This window comes from Macrosteles quadrilineatus, unplaced genomic scaffold, assembly GCF_028750875.1.
Source record: "Macrosteles quadrilineatus isolate MER2022 unplaced genomic scaffold, UCM_ALF_1.0 Scaffold_8__2_contigs__length_117827958, whole genome shotgun sequence".
Classification (NCBI taxonomy): Eukaryota; Metazoa; Arthropoda; class Insecta; order Hemiptera; family Cicadellidae; genus Macrosteles; species Macrosteles quadrilineatus.
This window is the reverse complement of record NW_026542601.1, coordinates 38,931,350-38,949,600: the sequence shown is the minus strand read 5'-3', so window position 1 is coordinate 38,949,600 and position 18,251 is coordinate 38,931,350. Positions and strand designations below refer to the sequence as shown.

The following is an 18,251-nucleotide window of genomic DNA, read 5'->3' as shown; positions in this document are numbered from 1 at the left end:
CACGATGAATATGAGATTAACAAACCATGTATGTTGTTCGTTCCAAGAGTTTGTCACCGATCTTTAACAGGTTGTCATTTCATTGGAAAGTATTAAAGTATTACAGACGTCGTGAAAGAGAGCGGCGAGTTCAGGTACAACCGTACCCACCTCGGCCACCTCAGGACGTAAGGTATGAAGGTTCCACTGCTTTTAACATCCTTTAAGACGACATTTTCGCGAGCTTGGGCCCTTTAAGTGAAATATAAAGTCGAAGTTGATTAAATTAATTTAATGGTGGCTTCTGTACACCCGTGAATTTGCGGGTAGAACCTCTTGTAAGTTTATAAAATGTTTGTGTTTATTTATTTCTACTGTCAAAGGACAAATAAAACTATAAAGAAGTAAACAGTATTAAAAATAAACTGTACAGACATTCAGATCAATTTCTTTCTTTGTTCTAGATCCAACTCGGTTCAAATGTTTTTTAATTCATTAACTGGAGTTGTTATTAATTAATAGGCTAATATAAACTTACTTATTGTTAATTAAGGTCTTGAGAACTCCTACATATTTCCCCAAACTTTATTTGTTCAATTTCCTAATTCATTTATTATTTTAGGGGGATTAATTTAATTTATAATCTAATCTGTTAGGTTAAATAAATAACAAAAGAGAAAACTTTAGAGTTTTATTCACAAAACATAAAGATATTTATTGTAACCTACCTAAATATTGTGATAGCTTACAAAACATCAATTTGACAATATCGAATTTGATTCTATAAGTATAGGTCTGTATAATGGGAAAAAATAACATTTTTCAGAAAGAAATATGGCATTTAAATAAACTGAATGTGATTAAATAACAATCTAAGTATAAGGACAATAAAGTAATTATCTTTCATACAAAAATAATGTTTTATAGTGCACCCATGATCTTAACTTACAATAATAGGTTTAGATAATATTAACACCTACAGTCTAATCTTATAACTACTCATACACTCATATTTTGATAAGAAAATATTTCCAGTTGCTCAATTCAATGATCCAAATAGTCCATCCGCTAAAATTGGGTTGAGGAATTGTCTCCTGTAAAAAACATAAAAACTTAAGTCTTAATTAATTACTTGTGAATGATGAAAGAGAAAAAGGTAAGACCAAAGGAAATATAACATAATGAGACTTTAAGTTGAAAGTTTTTTTAAAGCAAAGAGATCTCTCAGGCAAAAAGGATTAAAGGCCGTCCGACAGAATAAGCCTAAACACAGTCATTTACTTAGTTAAAAGGAATGAATGCATCAGTGTCTTTGGGAGACGATATGTTTCTTAGGCACCCTCAGACCCACAGGGACTTATGCCTCAAAATTGACTTATCCCAAAACCCTAGTTCCTTTAATAACCTTGAGAATTTCTTTGAAATTGTTTCTTTCCTACGGAATACAATTGATTGCAAGCTATTCCAAGGAATCTCATGCAAATGCCCAAAAAGGAAGAGCATTCTAACAATATGTGGAAGGCTTCCCGGTGTTTTATAAGGAAAGTGACAAACTCCAGGAAATAGTGGATCAAATATGGGTTAAAATAAAGAGAAAATCAACAATGAAATTTTTTTACAAATCTTTTTGAAACTTCTTCCTGAAGTTTGGTACCTTACTGATGAAACGCCTACATACAACACTTACTTTTTCCCCTATAGGTACATAGTATATGGAGAAAATATTGTTTTCGTTAACATGTTTGAGTTTTGTGTGGAAATCTGTTTCTGGTCCCCCTGAACAAAAAAAAGTAGTCTTTGAAGCGATGTTTGTATCTGATTTTGATAAAATTTGGTATCTGGATAGTATGGTATCTCCAGGAGATTTTTTTATTGTGATTTTCCCATGAAATAATGGAAAAACTGGATTTTTGCATAAACGGCTGGAGCGAATTTGATTAAAATTTAATACGTTACGGTACTTTTATCACTGAACAAAATGGTACAACCTCCAATGCTGTAACGATTAAGGTTCAAATGCTATTGCAACTTTTGTGATTTTACTCATAAATTGCACAGTTACTCCCACTGCGACCAATGATATAATGAAAGAAAGTATGAGTCAGTTTGCTGATACCGTCTATTTAAAGACTGTGTCCATTAGTTAACCTCCCAAATCCACTGTTGCACCTAAACCTACCTAATCCTCCAGAGTAACATTCTTGAACAGGTAGCTCATAGACTCCTTGTTGTGGATGCGACGGATAGCCTCAGCCAACAACACGCTGATGTCCACTGTCTTAATCTTGTGACATTGCAACTTCTGGATCTCGTGTGGAATGGTGTTTGTAACCACTACCTGCGGACACAAAACCGTCACGGCTTTATGTATTGGCTTTATTCATTGGTGAAGATGTATTGGTATTTATTTACATTCAGCATATACAGTAGATATTATAGTATTCTATGAGTTTAACTGATTGTGCCCGCCTAACAGTCGACAAGTTGCCTCAATCTTGAGAAATGTCAGTATCTTTAAAATTTCAAACCATTTAAACCGATTTACTTTCTTAACACTTTATTTGAACCAGTTTGTCCAAAATAAATATTCAACAAGTTTTATTCTTAACTATCTGTTTTTTTGGGGGAAAACAAATTTATCGCCGGACAGATGTACTGACACATTTATATTTCGACGACAAGGGCTCGAGTACTTCCGCACTACCCTCAGGCCAGGTATTACGTGCGGTTAATCTCGCAGGCAGCAGCCAATGTTGAACCATTTTTCTCAAAGACCAACCTAAGGTTCTATGACTTATTTAATTAACTTTCTCTGGTCAAATAACACAAGATAATCTAAGTTCGCGTTGTACGTATGTAAAACTCAAAAAGCCCTCTAACCAAAAGTACCAAAGTATGAGAGTAATTTTTGGAGAGCCTTAACTCAATAAAGCATTTCTAGAGAGCTACCTCCGTACTCCGACAAAAATTAAAACCAGTCCCTTCCAATAACCAAAATCTGATGTGGTGCATGCATTACCTCAAGAGAAGTACACTGGGTACACAAAAAGCTAGATTTCTTAACGCAAACTTAACAATTATTTTTAAATAAATCCACGCGTGTAGAGGTAACCTCTGCAATGCACTGGAAGAGAATCAGCTAGTTCACCCACTCACCTCATCGATGGGAGAGTCTTCAATCAGTCTAGGTGCGTCGGAACTGAGGAGTCCGTGGGTCGCCAGCACGTAGATCTTGTAAGCTCCTCTCTCCTTGAGCACCTCGGCGGCAGCGACAAACGACTGAACGTCATCCACCATGTCATCCTGACAACAGAGAGCTTTGTAATACAGCTGGATACTGAAGGACCATCTATTTGGACTAGCTGCAGATAATGACTACCTACTCAATTAGTACTAAGCTCAAATATCTTAAAAGAACAGGGGTGCATGCCAATATTGAAGTATTATATCTGAAAGCTCCAAGACAAAATACTAAAACTTAAAAGTTCACTCTGACACAAGAAACAGAAAACCTAAGCTCTTTCCTATTCAGGTAAACCTGCTATCCTACAAACATCCTTAAAATGTAGGCACTCAACCTAATCTTATCAGTTAAATTTTGGAAATATAAATTGTTACCACAACTGATCGGGTGTAACTTACCACCATGATTGCTATCCGGCCGCCGACATCACCCACAACATTGATAGGAGGTTTCTCCTTGGCCGGGTGCTGAGGGACACCCACAGCTACGCCCACAGTACGGGACAGTAGAGGTGGAGGGGGTGGCGAGTAGCGTCCGTCCACCTGGTCACTCTCTGCCTCCTACACAAAAACATGTTACAACACATATTGATGGGAGAAAGCTTGGTTTAGTGAATGATTAGGTTTTTTTGAGGAAAATATAAGACTTGAGCTAAATTACCTGAGAAAATCAGCTACAATAAAAGTCCATTCATAATGGTGTTTCTTTGGCTCTCTTTTCATGTCATCGCATCAATTAAATACCACGACTTGGATGGATGGTCATGGATGTAGCTAAAGTAATAGCGGTTGAAGTGAATCATAAACCTTTTTATCGTGGATTAAGGTATGCAAAGTTTGGAAATGAAAGATACCAAGTAGGAAAAATAACTGTACTAGGTCTTTAGGCAAATTCCGTTTGAGGGTAGGCCTAAAATTCTAAGTGAAAGGAGTTACAGTGTGAATAGTATTTTGGTGAAAACGTTATGTATGTTGTTTCAGAGAGAGTAGTTTGAAGCTCCAGGTAAAAAGGCAGTTAATGTTGTGAATGAAGAAGTTATCCCTTAGTTTAACGCCAATAGCTTTAATGGTTAGATATTAAATGGTATATTAATGCATAATGCCATTTTAGCTTTCAGCAGGTTCATAGCAGTAATAAAACACGAAATTATGTCGGGCGAAGCTAACAGGTAATAGCTTGTTATGTTATAAAAATATTTAGTGATTGGTGAGAGAAAATGAGATAAGTTTACCTTTTGTTCTCCGTGAATTACAGCTATTCCCAATCGTAAACGTTCAGCGTAGGAAGTTGCCTTCTTGGCTGACCCAGGGTTTCTGGCTACTATCACAGCATTTCGGTAGTCTGGAATCTGAAATTATAAACATGATTGAATTATAATAAAATGTTTTTAAACTTCCGTCACTTAATTTTTAAATGCTGTTGCTCGTCTTTATTATATGCAAGAATCCTCAACTTTGTCTTGCCCTTACCCCAAGTTTACTTGAATTTACACAGCCGGTAAAATATACAGAGCTGAAGCTCTTATAAACCTAATCCTTGTAAATAGGACTGGGAGATGGATGTCTGTAGGGTTAACAAAAGTGGTTTTTACTGGGAATCATTTGATTGCCAATGACTTCACTTAAAATACATCCACGAAATATAATAAATAGAGACGTGCGAACACAGGTTTTTCAGGTCGAGTTCGAGTCGAGTAATTGGCAAAAGATTAGGTTCTCGAGTTTGAGTTGAGTTTAAACCAAAAAGATCGAAGGATTTGTAAGTTTAAGTAACTCCTTAGGCCTAGAGCATTTAACTTGTAAACCAACCTTGTAACAAATTGAAGTACCGTTGTAAATAAATAAATTATTAATATTTGTGCAGTAACATATCAATATAATGCATTTAAAATAATTTAAAAACAACAACAATAGAGCTCATAAATGAGCTTCTACTTCTGTGAAAAATAGGAGTGAGCATATATTTATTCATCCAATAATGTCCCTATTGATAAGTATCAGCAATCTGACACATAGGCCTAAAAAATCAAATCAAATCAAATTGTTTATTGCCAAAACAAATAATACATTGTATAGCAACGTCAAGGTAAAAGTTTAAAAACTATTTTAAATTTTAAGGAACTTAGATGATCTAAAAATTTATCAACATTGTATACAGCTAAACTACATAACATTGATACTATGGTGTTATTGAAAGACTTAGAATTCAGACATTTGATATTACTCAGAAACAAGTTAAAAGCTTTTTTTCCAAACTCACAATTGTAGACTTAAAATTACACTGATTTATTCTGAGAAAAGAGTGCTGCCTGGTGTTGTGGTAATGTACAGATTCGTTTGTAGGGAAATCATCCAAGTTATTTCTGATATACATTAAACAATCCAATATATACAAAGACACAACAGTTAATATTTTATGCTCCCTAAACAGAGGCTGACAATGAGTCCTAGATCTAACATTAAGCATCACTCAAACTGCTCTTTTCTGCAAGATTATGAGTTTTTTTTTTTATTACTAGAGTGACTCCAAACAATAATACAATACTTAAGATGACTCTGAATATGAGCAAAGTACACAGCCTTTAAAACTTCTACACTAACAAAATATTTAAGTCTTCTTAACATAAAAACACCCCTTGCCACTTTAATACAAGCCAGATCAATGTGGGAATTCCATTTGATGTTTGATTGAAAACTTAATCCTAAAAACTTTACTACATTATAATTAATAACATTTATAACTAAATTCCAGGTTCTGAGTTGTATTCTCATTTAGGCTCAAAGAATTGGCAGCAGTCAAATCCATTATTATGGAATTGGCCTCAGCATATGACTGTTACGCTAAGATAGCATCACTAGAACTTATTTGCAAAGCCAAGCCATCAGCATACATATAGGCACTTACATTACAATTGACAACAGAACAAGGCAGATCATTAACATATACGACAAATAGTGTAGGGCCTAAAATTGATCCCTGCGGAACTCCTGTCTTAACAGGCAAATACACAGAAAAAGAATCATTGAAATACACAGACTGTAATCTATTAGAAAGGTAACTACTAATTAACTTTCTCCCAAACTTGTCTTTAGCTTACAAACAAGTTTTTCCTTCCTTGAAGTAGCAAGCCTAAGTACTCGTTAAATCTAACGTTATTTAAATAAGGAATAAAATATGATTTATTCAAGGAAATAATTTATTCGGTTCTGATACGGTTGTCTAACAAGATACCCAAAATCGTCGGCCCAAGTGCTCTATGTTACCTAAACCTCAAGAGTCAAGAGTAATTTTTCTTTACAATAATAGATTACAATTTCACTTGTCTACTCACACACTCTTGGATGTACTGCAGCAGGAAAGGGGAAGCTCGCAAGTTGTCCACTGGACACTCAAAGAATCCTTGGATCTCCTTCTGGTGAAGGTCCATGGTGATGATATGGGTTAGACCAGAGTTGCACATCATCTTGGCTAACAGCTTGGACACGATACAGCCTCTCTTGCGCATCTTGCCTGCAAACAACGGAAATGTAGCTGTGTCTCACCATCGACTTTTGGATACAACAAACATCCCATCTATATGGTCTAGCTGTAGCCAATTTTTATTTAACTAGGCTAAATGGTATCCAGCAATCTGAGCGATCTGATAAATGCCTTCTCCCATTAGCTTCTCATCAACCTTTATCATGGGTAAGCGGTGGGTGTAACTATATTTCACAGGGAAAATCACAAAAGCTGCAATAATTTTTGAACCAAACTCTCACAGCAATGGTGGATGTATATGGTTCTATATAAATTATAAAGGACTATGACAAACTAAATCGTGATTAAAATTGTTTGAGCCTTTTATAAAAATCTGATTTTCCTGTTATTCTATTGGGCTTTTAATCGTAATTAAAAAGAAAAATTTCTAAAAAATCAAAAAACCCTGTAGATGTTAAGTACCCTACCCACATACCAGATACCAACATCCTAATTGGCCACTAGGGATTACAATGTCTAGAGATAATCACAAAGTTGCTGTGATCTTAACTAGACTAGGACTAACTAGTATGTTTAAATGTTTATCTAAACTATAGATAACTTACACTGCTTGCTGTACGGAAGGTACGGAATGACCCCGACGATATTTTTGGCCGAGGAAGTCTTACAAGCATACGCCATGATTAGCAGTTCCATTATGTTGTTGTTTACATCCCTAGAAATTTTAAAATTAGACCAATTCACATACTGTATAGCAGAATAGAATAGAATAGAAACGTCTTTTATTTTAAGCGGTTTTCAGTACAAAAATACACTGTTTTTCAAAACAACTCAAGTCAGGTACACAGTCTTCAATACAATAATAAAAGAGAACAAATAATTTAATTAAAACTAATACAACTAACCTATATTTACAAATAGTTTTTTTTTGTTTCTTGTCTGAAAGCCTTATAACTTAAAATTTTAATTCTTTCAGGTAAGAAATTGTATTCCTGAGGGCTGAAAAAAGAAAACCTCTTCTTACTACATTCAAAATTTACATGAACCAAATGCTATCATGTCTTGTGCACCTATCTCGTACTTCTTTTTGAGTGGTTACTTTATCTTAGAGGTAGGAGGGTCTGTTGGTTTTGACCACTTTATGTACTATGGCAACGGTTTCAAGGACGCAAATGTAGACTCTCGCTCTTCCGGATCGGCCTTGTCCAGACTCCTGCTAATCCGGATCGGCAGTAGTGATTTTTTTTAGTGGCACAGTACAGTAGAAGTCCGATTATCCGAGATAAATTAGACTGAGACTACCTTGGATATGTTCAAAAACTCAGATAACACGGCGGTGAAAAATTATTACCGGTGGAACTGCATTTGCCTGGCTATCAATACTGTGGACCTGGAACAAAATTGTAAAAACGGCTGTATACAGTACTGTTTTGCTCGACTCTCGATAGTCCGGATTTTTCGTAATCCGGACCGGACGTCCGCCACATTAGTCCGGATGAGCGAGAGTCTACTGTAACCTGTACTGATAACATTTCACTTATCTTTTTGATATGTAGTATGTGATAAATTTTTTTTAGATCATATACAAATCTTAAAGCATTATTTTGCAAGCGATCCAAGATATTCAAATTTTCCGATGAAAAAGAAAACCCAAAGGCAGGCAAAGCATAGCCCAACTAAATAAGAATCAAAAACATTTGTTTCAACTAAGCAAGTACATTTTTTTACCACCTTTAATGTACAGTTGACGTAAGAAGTGGCAGTAGACATTAGACCCTAAAAAAGCTACCTAGTACATATTGATGAATTACAAGTGTTTGATTTTAGTGAATTTCCCATAAAGAGAATAAGCTAACTTACTACCGTGGGTCTCATGGTAAGACCTGAGCCCAGGACCGATATACCCTTAATCATACCGTTTTGTTTTGTTGTCCCTAGAGGCCAAAAACACCATCCATTCAAATTAATATATGGGGGGAAAAAGTCCCTGGACAGTTAAATATTTCAAAAAATAATAAAGATAGAGCTAAAATACCCTTGCCGCAGCAAACCTGCAGACTTAGCCAATTTCCATTTGCCTGAGGGTCAAAAATGATCAAATCCATTTTGTACCCCATAAAACCCTTTTCTCGTGATCTGATTATGCTGGTTCGCAAACTCATTCAAGTTTATCTCACCTTACACCTTCAAACTAAATTTCATCAAAACCGGACAAAAATGAATCAAGTTATCGCGTTCACGGACGTATATACCATGCTTATTAGCATTTTTCTTTTTATGAAGAAAAAAGAACTAACTCCCAATACAGATTTAGGCCCATGAGCTCTGTGTTGAAGTACCCCATACATAAATCTGCTGCTTATGAAAAGAGTACTTTTTATACGGGTCTCAAACTATAGCCTATAATAAGCTTTCTTTATCACTGAAAGAGGTAGAATCATTTAATAAGTTCCAATTACACTTACTGTCTTACCTGTTAGAGAATTGTTTTTACAGTATTGAGGAGTTTTTATCAGTCTGATTGTAGTAGACATAACTTATTGGCATTGATATAGGCCTAACTTAGTTGTTGTAAATTTTGCTAATAACCTAACTTATTTTATACTTGTTGCTTTTATTCTATACTAGTACACAATAGTATATTTAAACATTTTACCTGCCTGCGTGCAGAAATATATACATATATACAAATTTGAACGAATAGTGTTTTTGGCCTTTAGGGATCAAAATGAAAAGTATATCGGTCCCGGCTCCAGGTCTGACCGTGCCACCTACGGTAATAGCTACTTCGCTAATACTTAATGTAATACTACTCGGTAATGAGGGAAATTCGCTAAAACTTAGTACAGAGTCACTGGGCATAAAAAACATTTAAAACATTATTCAGTGATAATATGCTACCTCCTCAGGAGGACGGCTTACTAGAAGTTGGGAGTATATCATAAATGTGAGCTAGAAGTTGAAATGCACTGGAATTAAAGGTAGACCTTTTTATTAGATTAATACAATGCTGCAAATTTGAGCTCAAAATAACAACTGATTAAAAAATGGCAACCGTTCAAAGATTCAAAAAATTGCAATAATTTCAAGTAGGCTAAAATCATGATTTAGATCTGAACTTACTTGGTTCCGGTCTGGATGATGTATATATCTTTGCCTCTCACCGAATCGCCTATTTCCACCATCGTTTCTCGGTTTGTCTTGTGGTACACAGAGCATTCTCCACGCTTTACTCCCAAGCGGCTGAAAAAATATAATTTAGGTAATCAATGTATTGTATGAAGAACAAAAGAAAATACCTCCTTTCTGGTATTCCACAGTGTATGTCAACTGTATATTACTAGTCTCGGTAACACCTAAGTTCAGCTAAATAATATTCAGAGATTGAGTTGTGGAATGATAAGGAATCATGACTACAATTAATTGCAACAAATGTATCTATAACTAGCCTATAGGTGTGGGGGTATATTAGCTTTGTAACTTGATAATTGTTTAGATTATAACCTTTGCAAGGATTACTGAAAACAAAAAGATTATTTAATGAAAAAATAATTTATGTAGGCCTACCTAGCTACGAGTTCACCTAGTTCCGGATATGACTGCCCACTGAAAACTATGATTGGCCGGTCTTTTGCGGAAATCTCATTATTTTTAACCCAATGGCGAATCATATTGAAAATTTGATTTTAAAGACGAGTAGATAACTGAGTGAATAATTTTAGAATTACAAATAAATAGTTACCATTAGTCTCTTGAAATGTGGTGAATTATTTAGATAGGTTATCTTAAATATTTACATTTGCAATGATTTGTCTAATTGAAACAGTCAAATTGGTCTCCACATACAAGAGATACTAAGTCATTAATTACAAAGTTATCTCATTCAAACATGTCAAATTTATGAAAATATATCTCAACACTTGGCTGTTTATCATGTGTTTTGTTGAAATATACATGGTGATTGATATAAGTGTGCCAGCCGTTTTATTCGAAAACCATAAGAGATATCAAAAAAAGTTAAATGGTAAGTGCCTTGGACTTTTTATTTAAAAAATTGTAGTAAAGTCGAAAAATTATTTTAGCCGCCATTTTTTCAATATGGCCGCCAACTTTGATTTTTCTTATGGAACACCCTGTATTTTATGATGGATTCTGGTAGAAAATGTAATTTTAAGACGATTTTATTCTTGTGATTTTTTCATAAACCTAAGTTAACCGTTTCAAAGATAATAATGGTGAAATTTTGAATGGTTTTCGAATTAAACAGCTGGCATGCTTGCTGTATCGAAACTCTTTCTCATGCAAAAATTTCAAAACTTTAACCATTATTATCTTTGAAACGGTTAGGTTTATGAAAAAAATCACAAGAATAAAATCGTCTTAAAATCACATTTTCTACCAGAATAGGTACATCATAAAATACAGAATGTTCCATAAGAAAAATCAAAGTTGGCGGCCATATTGGTAAAATGGCGGCTAAAATAATTTTTTTTACTTGACTACAATTTTTTAAATAAAAAATCCAAGACCATTTAACTTTTTTTGATATCTCTTATAGTTTTCGAATAAAACGGCTGGCACACTTATATCAATCACCCTGTATAAGTTAGCCATTTGAAATACAAAGCAACATATTTTATAACATGGCTTTGACATATTTTAATATAAAAAATGGAGGAATTGTACAATTGTTGTGGAGGAATTATAAAATGGGAACTAAGTTTAGGCTAACTAAGTTTAGAACTATTAAAGATCTTGTGGTTTATATGGTGTATTTCGAGGATTTCAAACAAAACAAGAGCTTTGCTAGAACACATGGATAATTCAATAAGAAGACACAGCTAAATTTAAGAATGAAGAGAAGTTAAGTCGGTCATGAAGAAAATATAAATACCACTTACTTACCTGAGATCCAACAGGAACAAAACAATTGGTAATTATACTTTTAAACTTCATAAAATATTTAAGTTTAACCCTTATAAACTAACTTGAAAAAGTTAATGATAGTGGGCCAAAACATGATTGCCTACCTACTATTTATTTGTTTTCCAACAGATTTTACCCCAATTTTACAAGTTTTATAATTTTAAAGTGATAAGGCTCATTATTTGTAAAATTATGATTCAACTAACCTTTGCCAAGTACTGTACTCAAGTAAATACCTACAAGTATAATAAATTGTAGGGGTCCAACCTAACTATGATATTTTATGAGTATTTTTACCTTTTTTGGTAGCCTAAGGTGTCCAAAATCCTTATCTCCTGCGAGACGCGTTTCGCATTAATTACAATGCATCTTCAGTCGCTGTCATTGTCAGGTCTCAACATTGCCCACAGAAGTGGTTGTCACGATTTACAAAACATATAACACAGATGACGTATAAAAAATAAATATGAAATAAATATGTGTTTCGTGAACTGTGTTATATGTTTTGTAAATCGTGACAACCACTTCTGTGGGCAATGTTGAGACCTGACAATGACAGCGACTGAAGATGCATTGTAATTAATGCGAAACGCGTCTCGCAGGAGATAAGGATTTTGGACACCTTAGGCTACCAAAAAAGGTAAAAATACTCATAATAAATAGGTGTCTAGGCTAATATCTACAAATATGATATTTTATGTGAAAAATCACAAAAGTTGTCATAACTTTTTAACCATAATTTTTACAGCAATAGGAGTTGTGCCATTTTATTTAGAGAATTAAAAGGAATCAATACTACTTTTTAATCAAAATTGGTCAAGCCCTTTTTTATCCTTTTTTCAGTTATTTAACAGGTTTTTTTTTATAGGAAAGCACACAACTTTTAAGCAATAGCTTTTGAAGCATATTTTTTTCTTTAGATCTGTACAGACACACACTCAGACGTACACATCACTTTGAAACCACTTTTTGGGGTCCAGGGGGACAAGAAACAAATATATTCACCCAAAACTCAAACTAAAAAATCTTCACGATAAACAAGAATTTCTCCATTAGGCTACTAACTTATGTAGGTTATAGGGATGAAAATTAAAAAGCAACAAAGTCAAAAGACTGATACCAAACCAGTTATTTTATTTATTTTTCTTTTGTCCTAGGACGCTTTCTGTTCACATTGGGGGGGGGGGGGGTGGGGGGGTTGCACAAAGAGGTAGGCTGGTAAGAGAAATTAAGAGACTGTGTTATCTTTTTAATATATTGTGGTATCGAGTATGCAAAGACAGTGGGAAATACAGTCAAGTGTGTGTGTCTAAAGCTTGACATGTATATTCTGCTTATTGACCGATGAAGCGAAAAGAGTTGTCTCAACCTATTCACTATAAAATAGCCAAAATAACCTCACATGTTCCATTGTAGCGGGCTGTATTTATGTTTACTACCTTAAGGGGACCCCTAAGTACCAGTATGTAGGCCTACCTTATGATTCAATTGCAATAAGTAATAAGTAGGCTACATATCACTTAACTTACAGAACATGAGTTGGTTTAGCAAGCTCATTCTTAATAGAATTGTAGCCTGAATTCCTCAGGACGAGTTCATAGTAGGATGCTGCACAGTTCATCAAGTAACTCGAGTTTACTGGCTCCGATGCACCATGCGGAGAGATTAAAAGGCCCATTTGTATCTGACGTGCACTGAGATTAGGTCTGCCGCGATTCAATGAATTTCATGCATCCAGGCCTAGACCTACTAAGCCTAGAACTTATTCATAAGTTCTAGGCTTAGTAGGTCTATGCCTGGAAGTTACTTAGGCTGCTATCATTTGATAATGAGTTGAATCCAATCGATAAAAGCCTGACTGTGAATATGTGAGTGAATAAGTGACTGTGAATATAGGGAGGATTTTCTTTTTACTACCATAGAAACTGATGCCTTCTGTATAGAGCTTGATATTGAACTTTCCGCCATTAAGGTAACAAGTCTAGAAATTGACTTAATCATAGTCTCTGTGTACCGCTCTCCTGACGGTAGCAAAGAAAACTTTTTTCACTTTTTGGACAGGTGCTTAGCCAACCTAAACAAACTAGGTTTGCCCATCATCCTGGGAGGAGATGTTAACATACGTCTGAACGACAACAACAATGATTTTAATATGTTTAATTGTTTGCTCCAAAGCCATGGACTCTACATTGCAAACCGAGCGCCCACTCGAGGAAGGAACAGCTTGGATACCATCGCAACTTCGCTGGACTCGTGGGACTACAACATCCTGGTCATCAACCCGATCATTGCGGACCATGAGGCCCTGGTAATGAATGTGAAACTGGGAACTTCGGTGAGTAGAACACCTACTTTACCTTGGCACATTAACTATGTTAAATCATTTAGAAAATTAAGTAATGACATTTTACCCATGTTTAGAGCAGCTCTAGCCTGTGTTGACTGGTTTGACACAATAGGTGACATTTCAGACCATCCAAATGACTTGTTCAACAGGTTTTTTGACAGAATTTCAGAAATTTATGATCAGTTTTTTCCTGTGTACACCTCAAAGATAGTTTCTAACCACTGCCACCCGGTGGACAAAGTCAAACCTAGGCCTAAGTCTAAAGATTCTAGTAATGCAAACACCTGGTACACTCCAAGACTAAGCCAACTTAGACATCTAGTCCTAGCCCTAAATGACCGTAGCAAGTTGTGTAGTAATGACACAGACAAAATCAGGTTCCATAACTATTATCTGAGAACAAAGGCTATTTATAGACAGGAAGTCGACAAAGCAAAAAAGGAAGCAAATATTTTCTTAATAACTAACTCTAGCAATCCATGCAAGGCGGCCTGGAATCTTGTAAATGGTGTGGCAAAGTCTAGAAAAACAAAAAGTAGGCCTAATGTGAGAGAAAGTCCAGATGAGTTTAACCAGTTCCTACTAAATGAAGTTGATAGGCTAGTTACCTCTATTCCTGATAGCGATAAAACTATGGCAGAAATATGTAGGCCTATACTAAATCTGGGTAAGGAGAATGTGAAATTGGATAGGTGGGTTCCCGTTGGTCCTCAGAAACTTGTTCGGCTGGTCAATAAATTTAAGAACAAGAAATCCCTCGACATCTATGGCATGAGCGTGAATGTGCTTAAATGCATAATTGAAGTTATCGCTTATCCTCTTAGCATTGTACTAAATAGGTGCCTGCAGGAGGGCTGTTTTCCTGATGCCCTAAAGCTATCCAGGACAGTTCCCGTATTTAAGAAAGGGGACCCCGAATCAATGAAGAGTTATCGACCAATATCTATTATCCCAGTTCTGGCAAAGGTGTTCGAGGCAACCATGAAAATTCAACTTGTGAGCTACTTTGAAAGTAACGGGCTTTTTGTAAATGCCCAACATGGTTTTAGGTGTGGCAAATATACTGCCACGGCTGTTGCCCAGCTTGTAACTGAGGTCCTAAACGCTTTCGAGGCAAATGAATCTCTGGCTCTGGCTCTCGCGGACCTAAGCAAAGCTTTCGACTGCGTCCCTCATGCCCTGCTTGTCGAAAAACTGAAAGCTTACGGAGTCTGTGGTGAGGTGCTTTCCACCTTCGCATCCTACCTGGCAGGTAGGAAACAAATCCTCACCCTGAATGGAGTCAACTCTTCCCCCCAACCCGTCAACCATGGAGTGCCCCAAGGTTCGGTCATTGGACCGGTTCTCTTCTTGGTCTTGATTAACGACCTAGGTGTGCAGGGAGACATACTTCTATTCGCAGACGATACCACCTTTTCTGCAAGAGGCAAAACACCTGACTTGGCCCAGGAATCGGTAACAGGAAAATTTGTTATGGCCAAACAGTGGTTCCTTGACAATAAGCTGAGCTTAAACGAAGATAAGACACAAGAAATTGTATGTAGCCTCAGTTTAAGCCAATCATCAACTTCTCCGGAAGTTAAGTTACTGGGTTTTACCCTGGATGCTAAATTAAGCTGGAACAGTCACACGGCTAACATCTGCCTAAAATTAGCAAAAGTAACACGTCTCCTCAGGTGCCTAAAGCCTCTAATATCTAAGGAGCACCTATTAATGATTTATTATGCACTGTTTCACAGTCATGTTATGTATGGGCTTCAGCTGTGGGGACACGCATCGGGATGCAAAAATATCCTACTCGAGCAGAAAAAAGCCTTGAGAATCATAGACTCGGCTGGTTTTCTCGACCACTGCAAACCTATATTTGCAAAACTCGAAGTCTGCACTGTGTTTAGCCAGTACATTCTGCTTAGCCTGCTTTATGTCAGGGAAAACCTACCTTTACTAACTATGAGAGGGGACCTGCACCCATATAACACCCGAGGGAGGGAAAAGATTGATATCCCTTTTTGTAGGCTGAGTAGAAAGAAGGAATGCTTCCCAGTCCTGGCAATAAAACTTTTCAACACGCTCCCAACTAGTGTGAGAAATCTGGAGGTCGGGAAGTTCAAGACTCGGGTAGAGCGATGGTTGAGGAAAAATCCTTTCTACTCCATTGAGGAATATTATAAAGCAGATACCAAAAATATATAAGGCCTAGCTCGGTAAAGACCTGCCGCCAAACACACAACCCAAAATATGTAAATAGTGTACAGTTTTTAAAAGTTTATATTTGTTGTACAGTCCTAAATATTAGTTTTAAAAGTATTACTGACGCCATCTATCCAGTGTCACTGGTCAAAGAAGGAAAGAAGTATGAAGTAAGTAAGTATGAAGTATGTTAGTCTAAGTACAACTAACAAAGATCAATTAACTTATTAAGGAAAAATCAATTATTACAAACGATAATCTGCTAAGTTAAGTAGTTATATATCAATGCTGACCAAATAGCCTAAGGGTAGACTTCCGTATCTGTTGGTAAAAACAACCAAATGAAAATATCGATTATTCTATTGTTTCATTCGATATATCGTTGGATATTTAGGTTAGGTTAACCTTAACTAAGTTAACTAACCAAACGATATATAGAATAATTGATATATCGATCAATATTTTCATTCGGTTGTTTGTGCCAACAGATATAGAAGTCTACCCTAGCCTAAACATAGGTTACCGGTACAACTAACTTCAAAAGGCCTAAGCCTGCCTAGGCTATAGGTACCTATTTAAAGTTTTGATAGGGTCTTAGAGGCTAGCCTTTTAACACGTTCGCTGCGGGTGGGTCAGTACTGACCCACGGCGATCCCATCGCTCACGCGGCCGGGTCAGTACTGACCCACACTGCAGTGCATCAATCTATTGCTCACTGCGAGCCTAGCGTCAGTCGAAGGTGGACCTATACCACGTTAGCGTGTAGTGTGTGACTTGCTTTGTTCGCCGTTGAGTTGGTACCCGCGTCTCGCTCCCGCCGAGGCGGCTGGGTCGGTACTGACCCACGTTACTGTGAACGCCCCTAGATGTGCTACTATTGTGTGCTTTATGACGTCATATTCAATTTCAATTAACTTTTAAACTATTTTATTTCAATAATATTAACATTTCAAAACTTTAATATCTTTCATCTTTGTTAAATATTTAATTTTTTTTACTCCGGTTCTTGATGGGTCAGCACTGACCCATATATATATGACCTCACATTATGAAGTCATAATCAATTCCAATCAATTGATATACTATTTTATGTTGATTATTTTATGATAATGACTACATATATCTTTAGAACATATATTTTTAGTGATATATATAATGTATTCAGTGACATTTCAATTTTTTTCTGACTCTGGCTCCTGATGGGTCAGTAACTGACCCATTAATATGACGTCACTTTTTGACGTCATATTCACTTCCGATCGTATTATATAATATTGTATTTCAATAAGGACACAAGAAGGAATGTAATACGACAATAAAAATTTTTAGCAATACGATTCGATTTTATAATTTCCTTTAGCAGTGAACGTGTTAAACACCCAAGTTTAAGCATTTGGATTCTTTTGTAAAACAGAAACTATAAAGATTCTATCCCCAAATTCTCTGCAAGTCCTTGTAAGTTATATGAAGGCCATAGCTTACAGATAACACATTGGAGATTATGTCACAGGGGCATGTGTCTAGATTGAATATACCTAAGTTAGGTACCTACCTTCTTTGTTCATTTATTTATTGAGTACGAAAGGGAATTTTATCATTGGCTTTCTCTTTTCAAAAAATAGGCTATAACATTAGATTAGGGTTAGGCCTATGTATTTGATTAAAAATTTAAACAAACCTTGCAATCAAATTTGCTAATTCTGGGTGTGAATTCCCATTTATGAGCATTATATCTGTTGATGTTGGTCCATCCATTTTAGTGGACTCTTCAATTTACACGACGCTGAAATCCGGCAATTAATAAATTATTCAATTATATTTATGTAACGATTAACGAATCGAATTACTTAATTAACGCACAAAACGAACACAACAACCAACACAAACAACTGTTTCAATTTTCAATAGTTTCAGTGTTTCAGCATATATCATCAATCACAATCAAATCCACTCATAGTCCTCTGTCGCTGTCCGAAGCCGAAGAAAACGAAAACAGAAAACAAGCTGATTAGCTGATGGATTGGATTGAATTGATAAAACAGTATAAAAAATAGATGCTGACATTGCATTTACCAGCAGGTCTAG

General features: G+C 35.9%; 1 protein-coding gene across 2 annotated transcripts; it reads right to left on the bottom strand.

Moving 5' to 3' along the window:
- Nucleotides 1–656: 656 nt before the first annotated feature.
- On the bottom strand, nt 657–18,053 carry LOC128999887 (phosphoribosyl pyrophosphate synthase-associated protein 2-like). 2 transcript variants are annotated; one of them, XM_054426637.1, is made up of 9 exons: nt 17,845–18,053; nt 9,827–9,946; nt 7,309–7,418; nt 6,555–6,733; nt 4,455–4,571; nt 3,622–3,783; nt 3,136–3,282; nt 2,159–2,317; nt 657–1,073 (listed from the first exon to the last, which is right to left on the bottom strand). In XM_054426637.1, exons 1-8 carry the CDS (start codon nt 17,919–17,921, stop codon nt 2,159–2,161), a joined length of 1,071 nt encoding a protein of 356 aa, XP_054282612.1. In that variant the 5' UTR covers nt 17,922–18,053; the 3' UTR covers nt 657–1,073. The 2 variants fall into 2 exon arrangements, with proteins under 2 accessions (XP_054282612.1, XP_054282611.1); XM_054426636.1 differs by lacking the exon at nt 17,845–18,053 and adding an exon at nt 10,271–10,398.
- Between the last annotated feature and the right edge of the window lie 198 nt (nt 18,054–18,251).

Coding starts and splice junctions, on each gene's coding strand:
- LOC128999887 (XM_054426636.1), bottom strand. CDS start 10,374: ATGATTCGCCATTGGGTTAAAAATAATGAGATTTCCGCAAAAGACCGG. Junction 7,419..9,826: donor ATCATCCAGACCGGAACCAA/GTAAGTTCAGAT, acceptor TAAAATTTCTAG/GGATGTAAACAACAACATAA. Junction 3,784..4,454: donor TAATTCACGGAGAACAAAAG/GTAAACTTATCT, acceptor GTTTTTGTGTAG/GAGGCAGAGAGTGACCAGGT.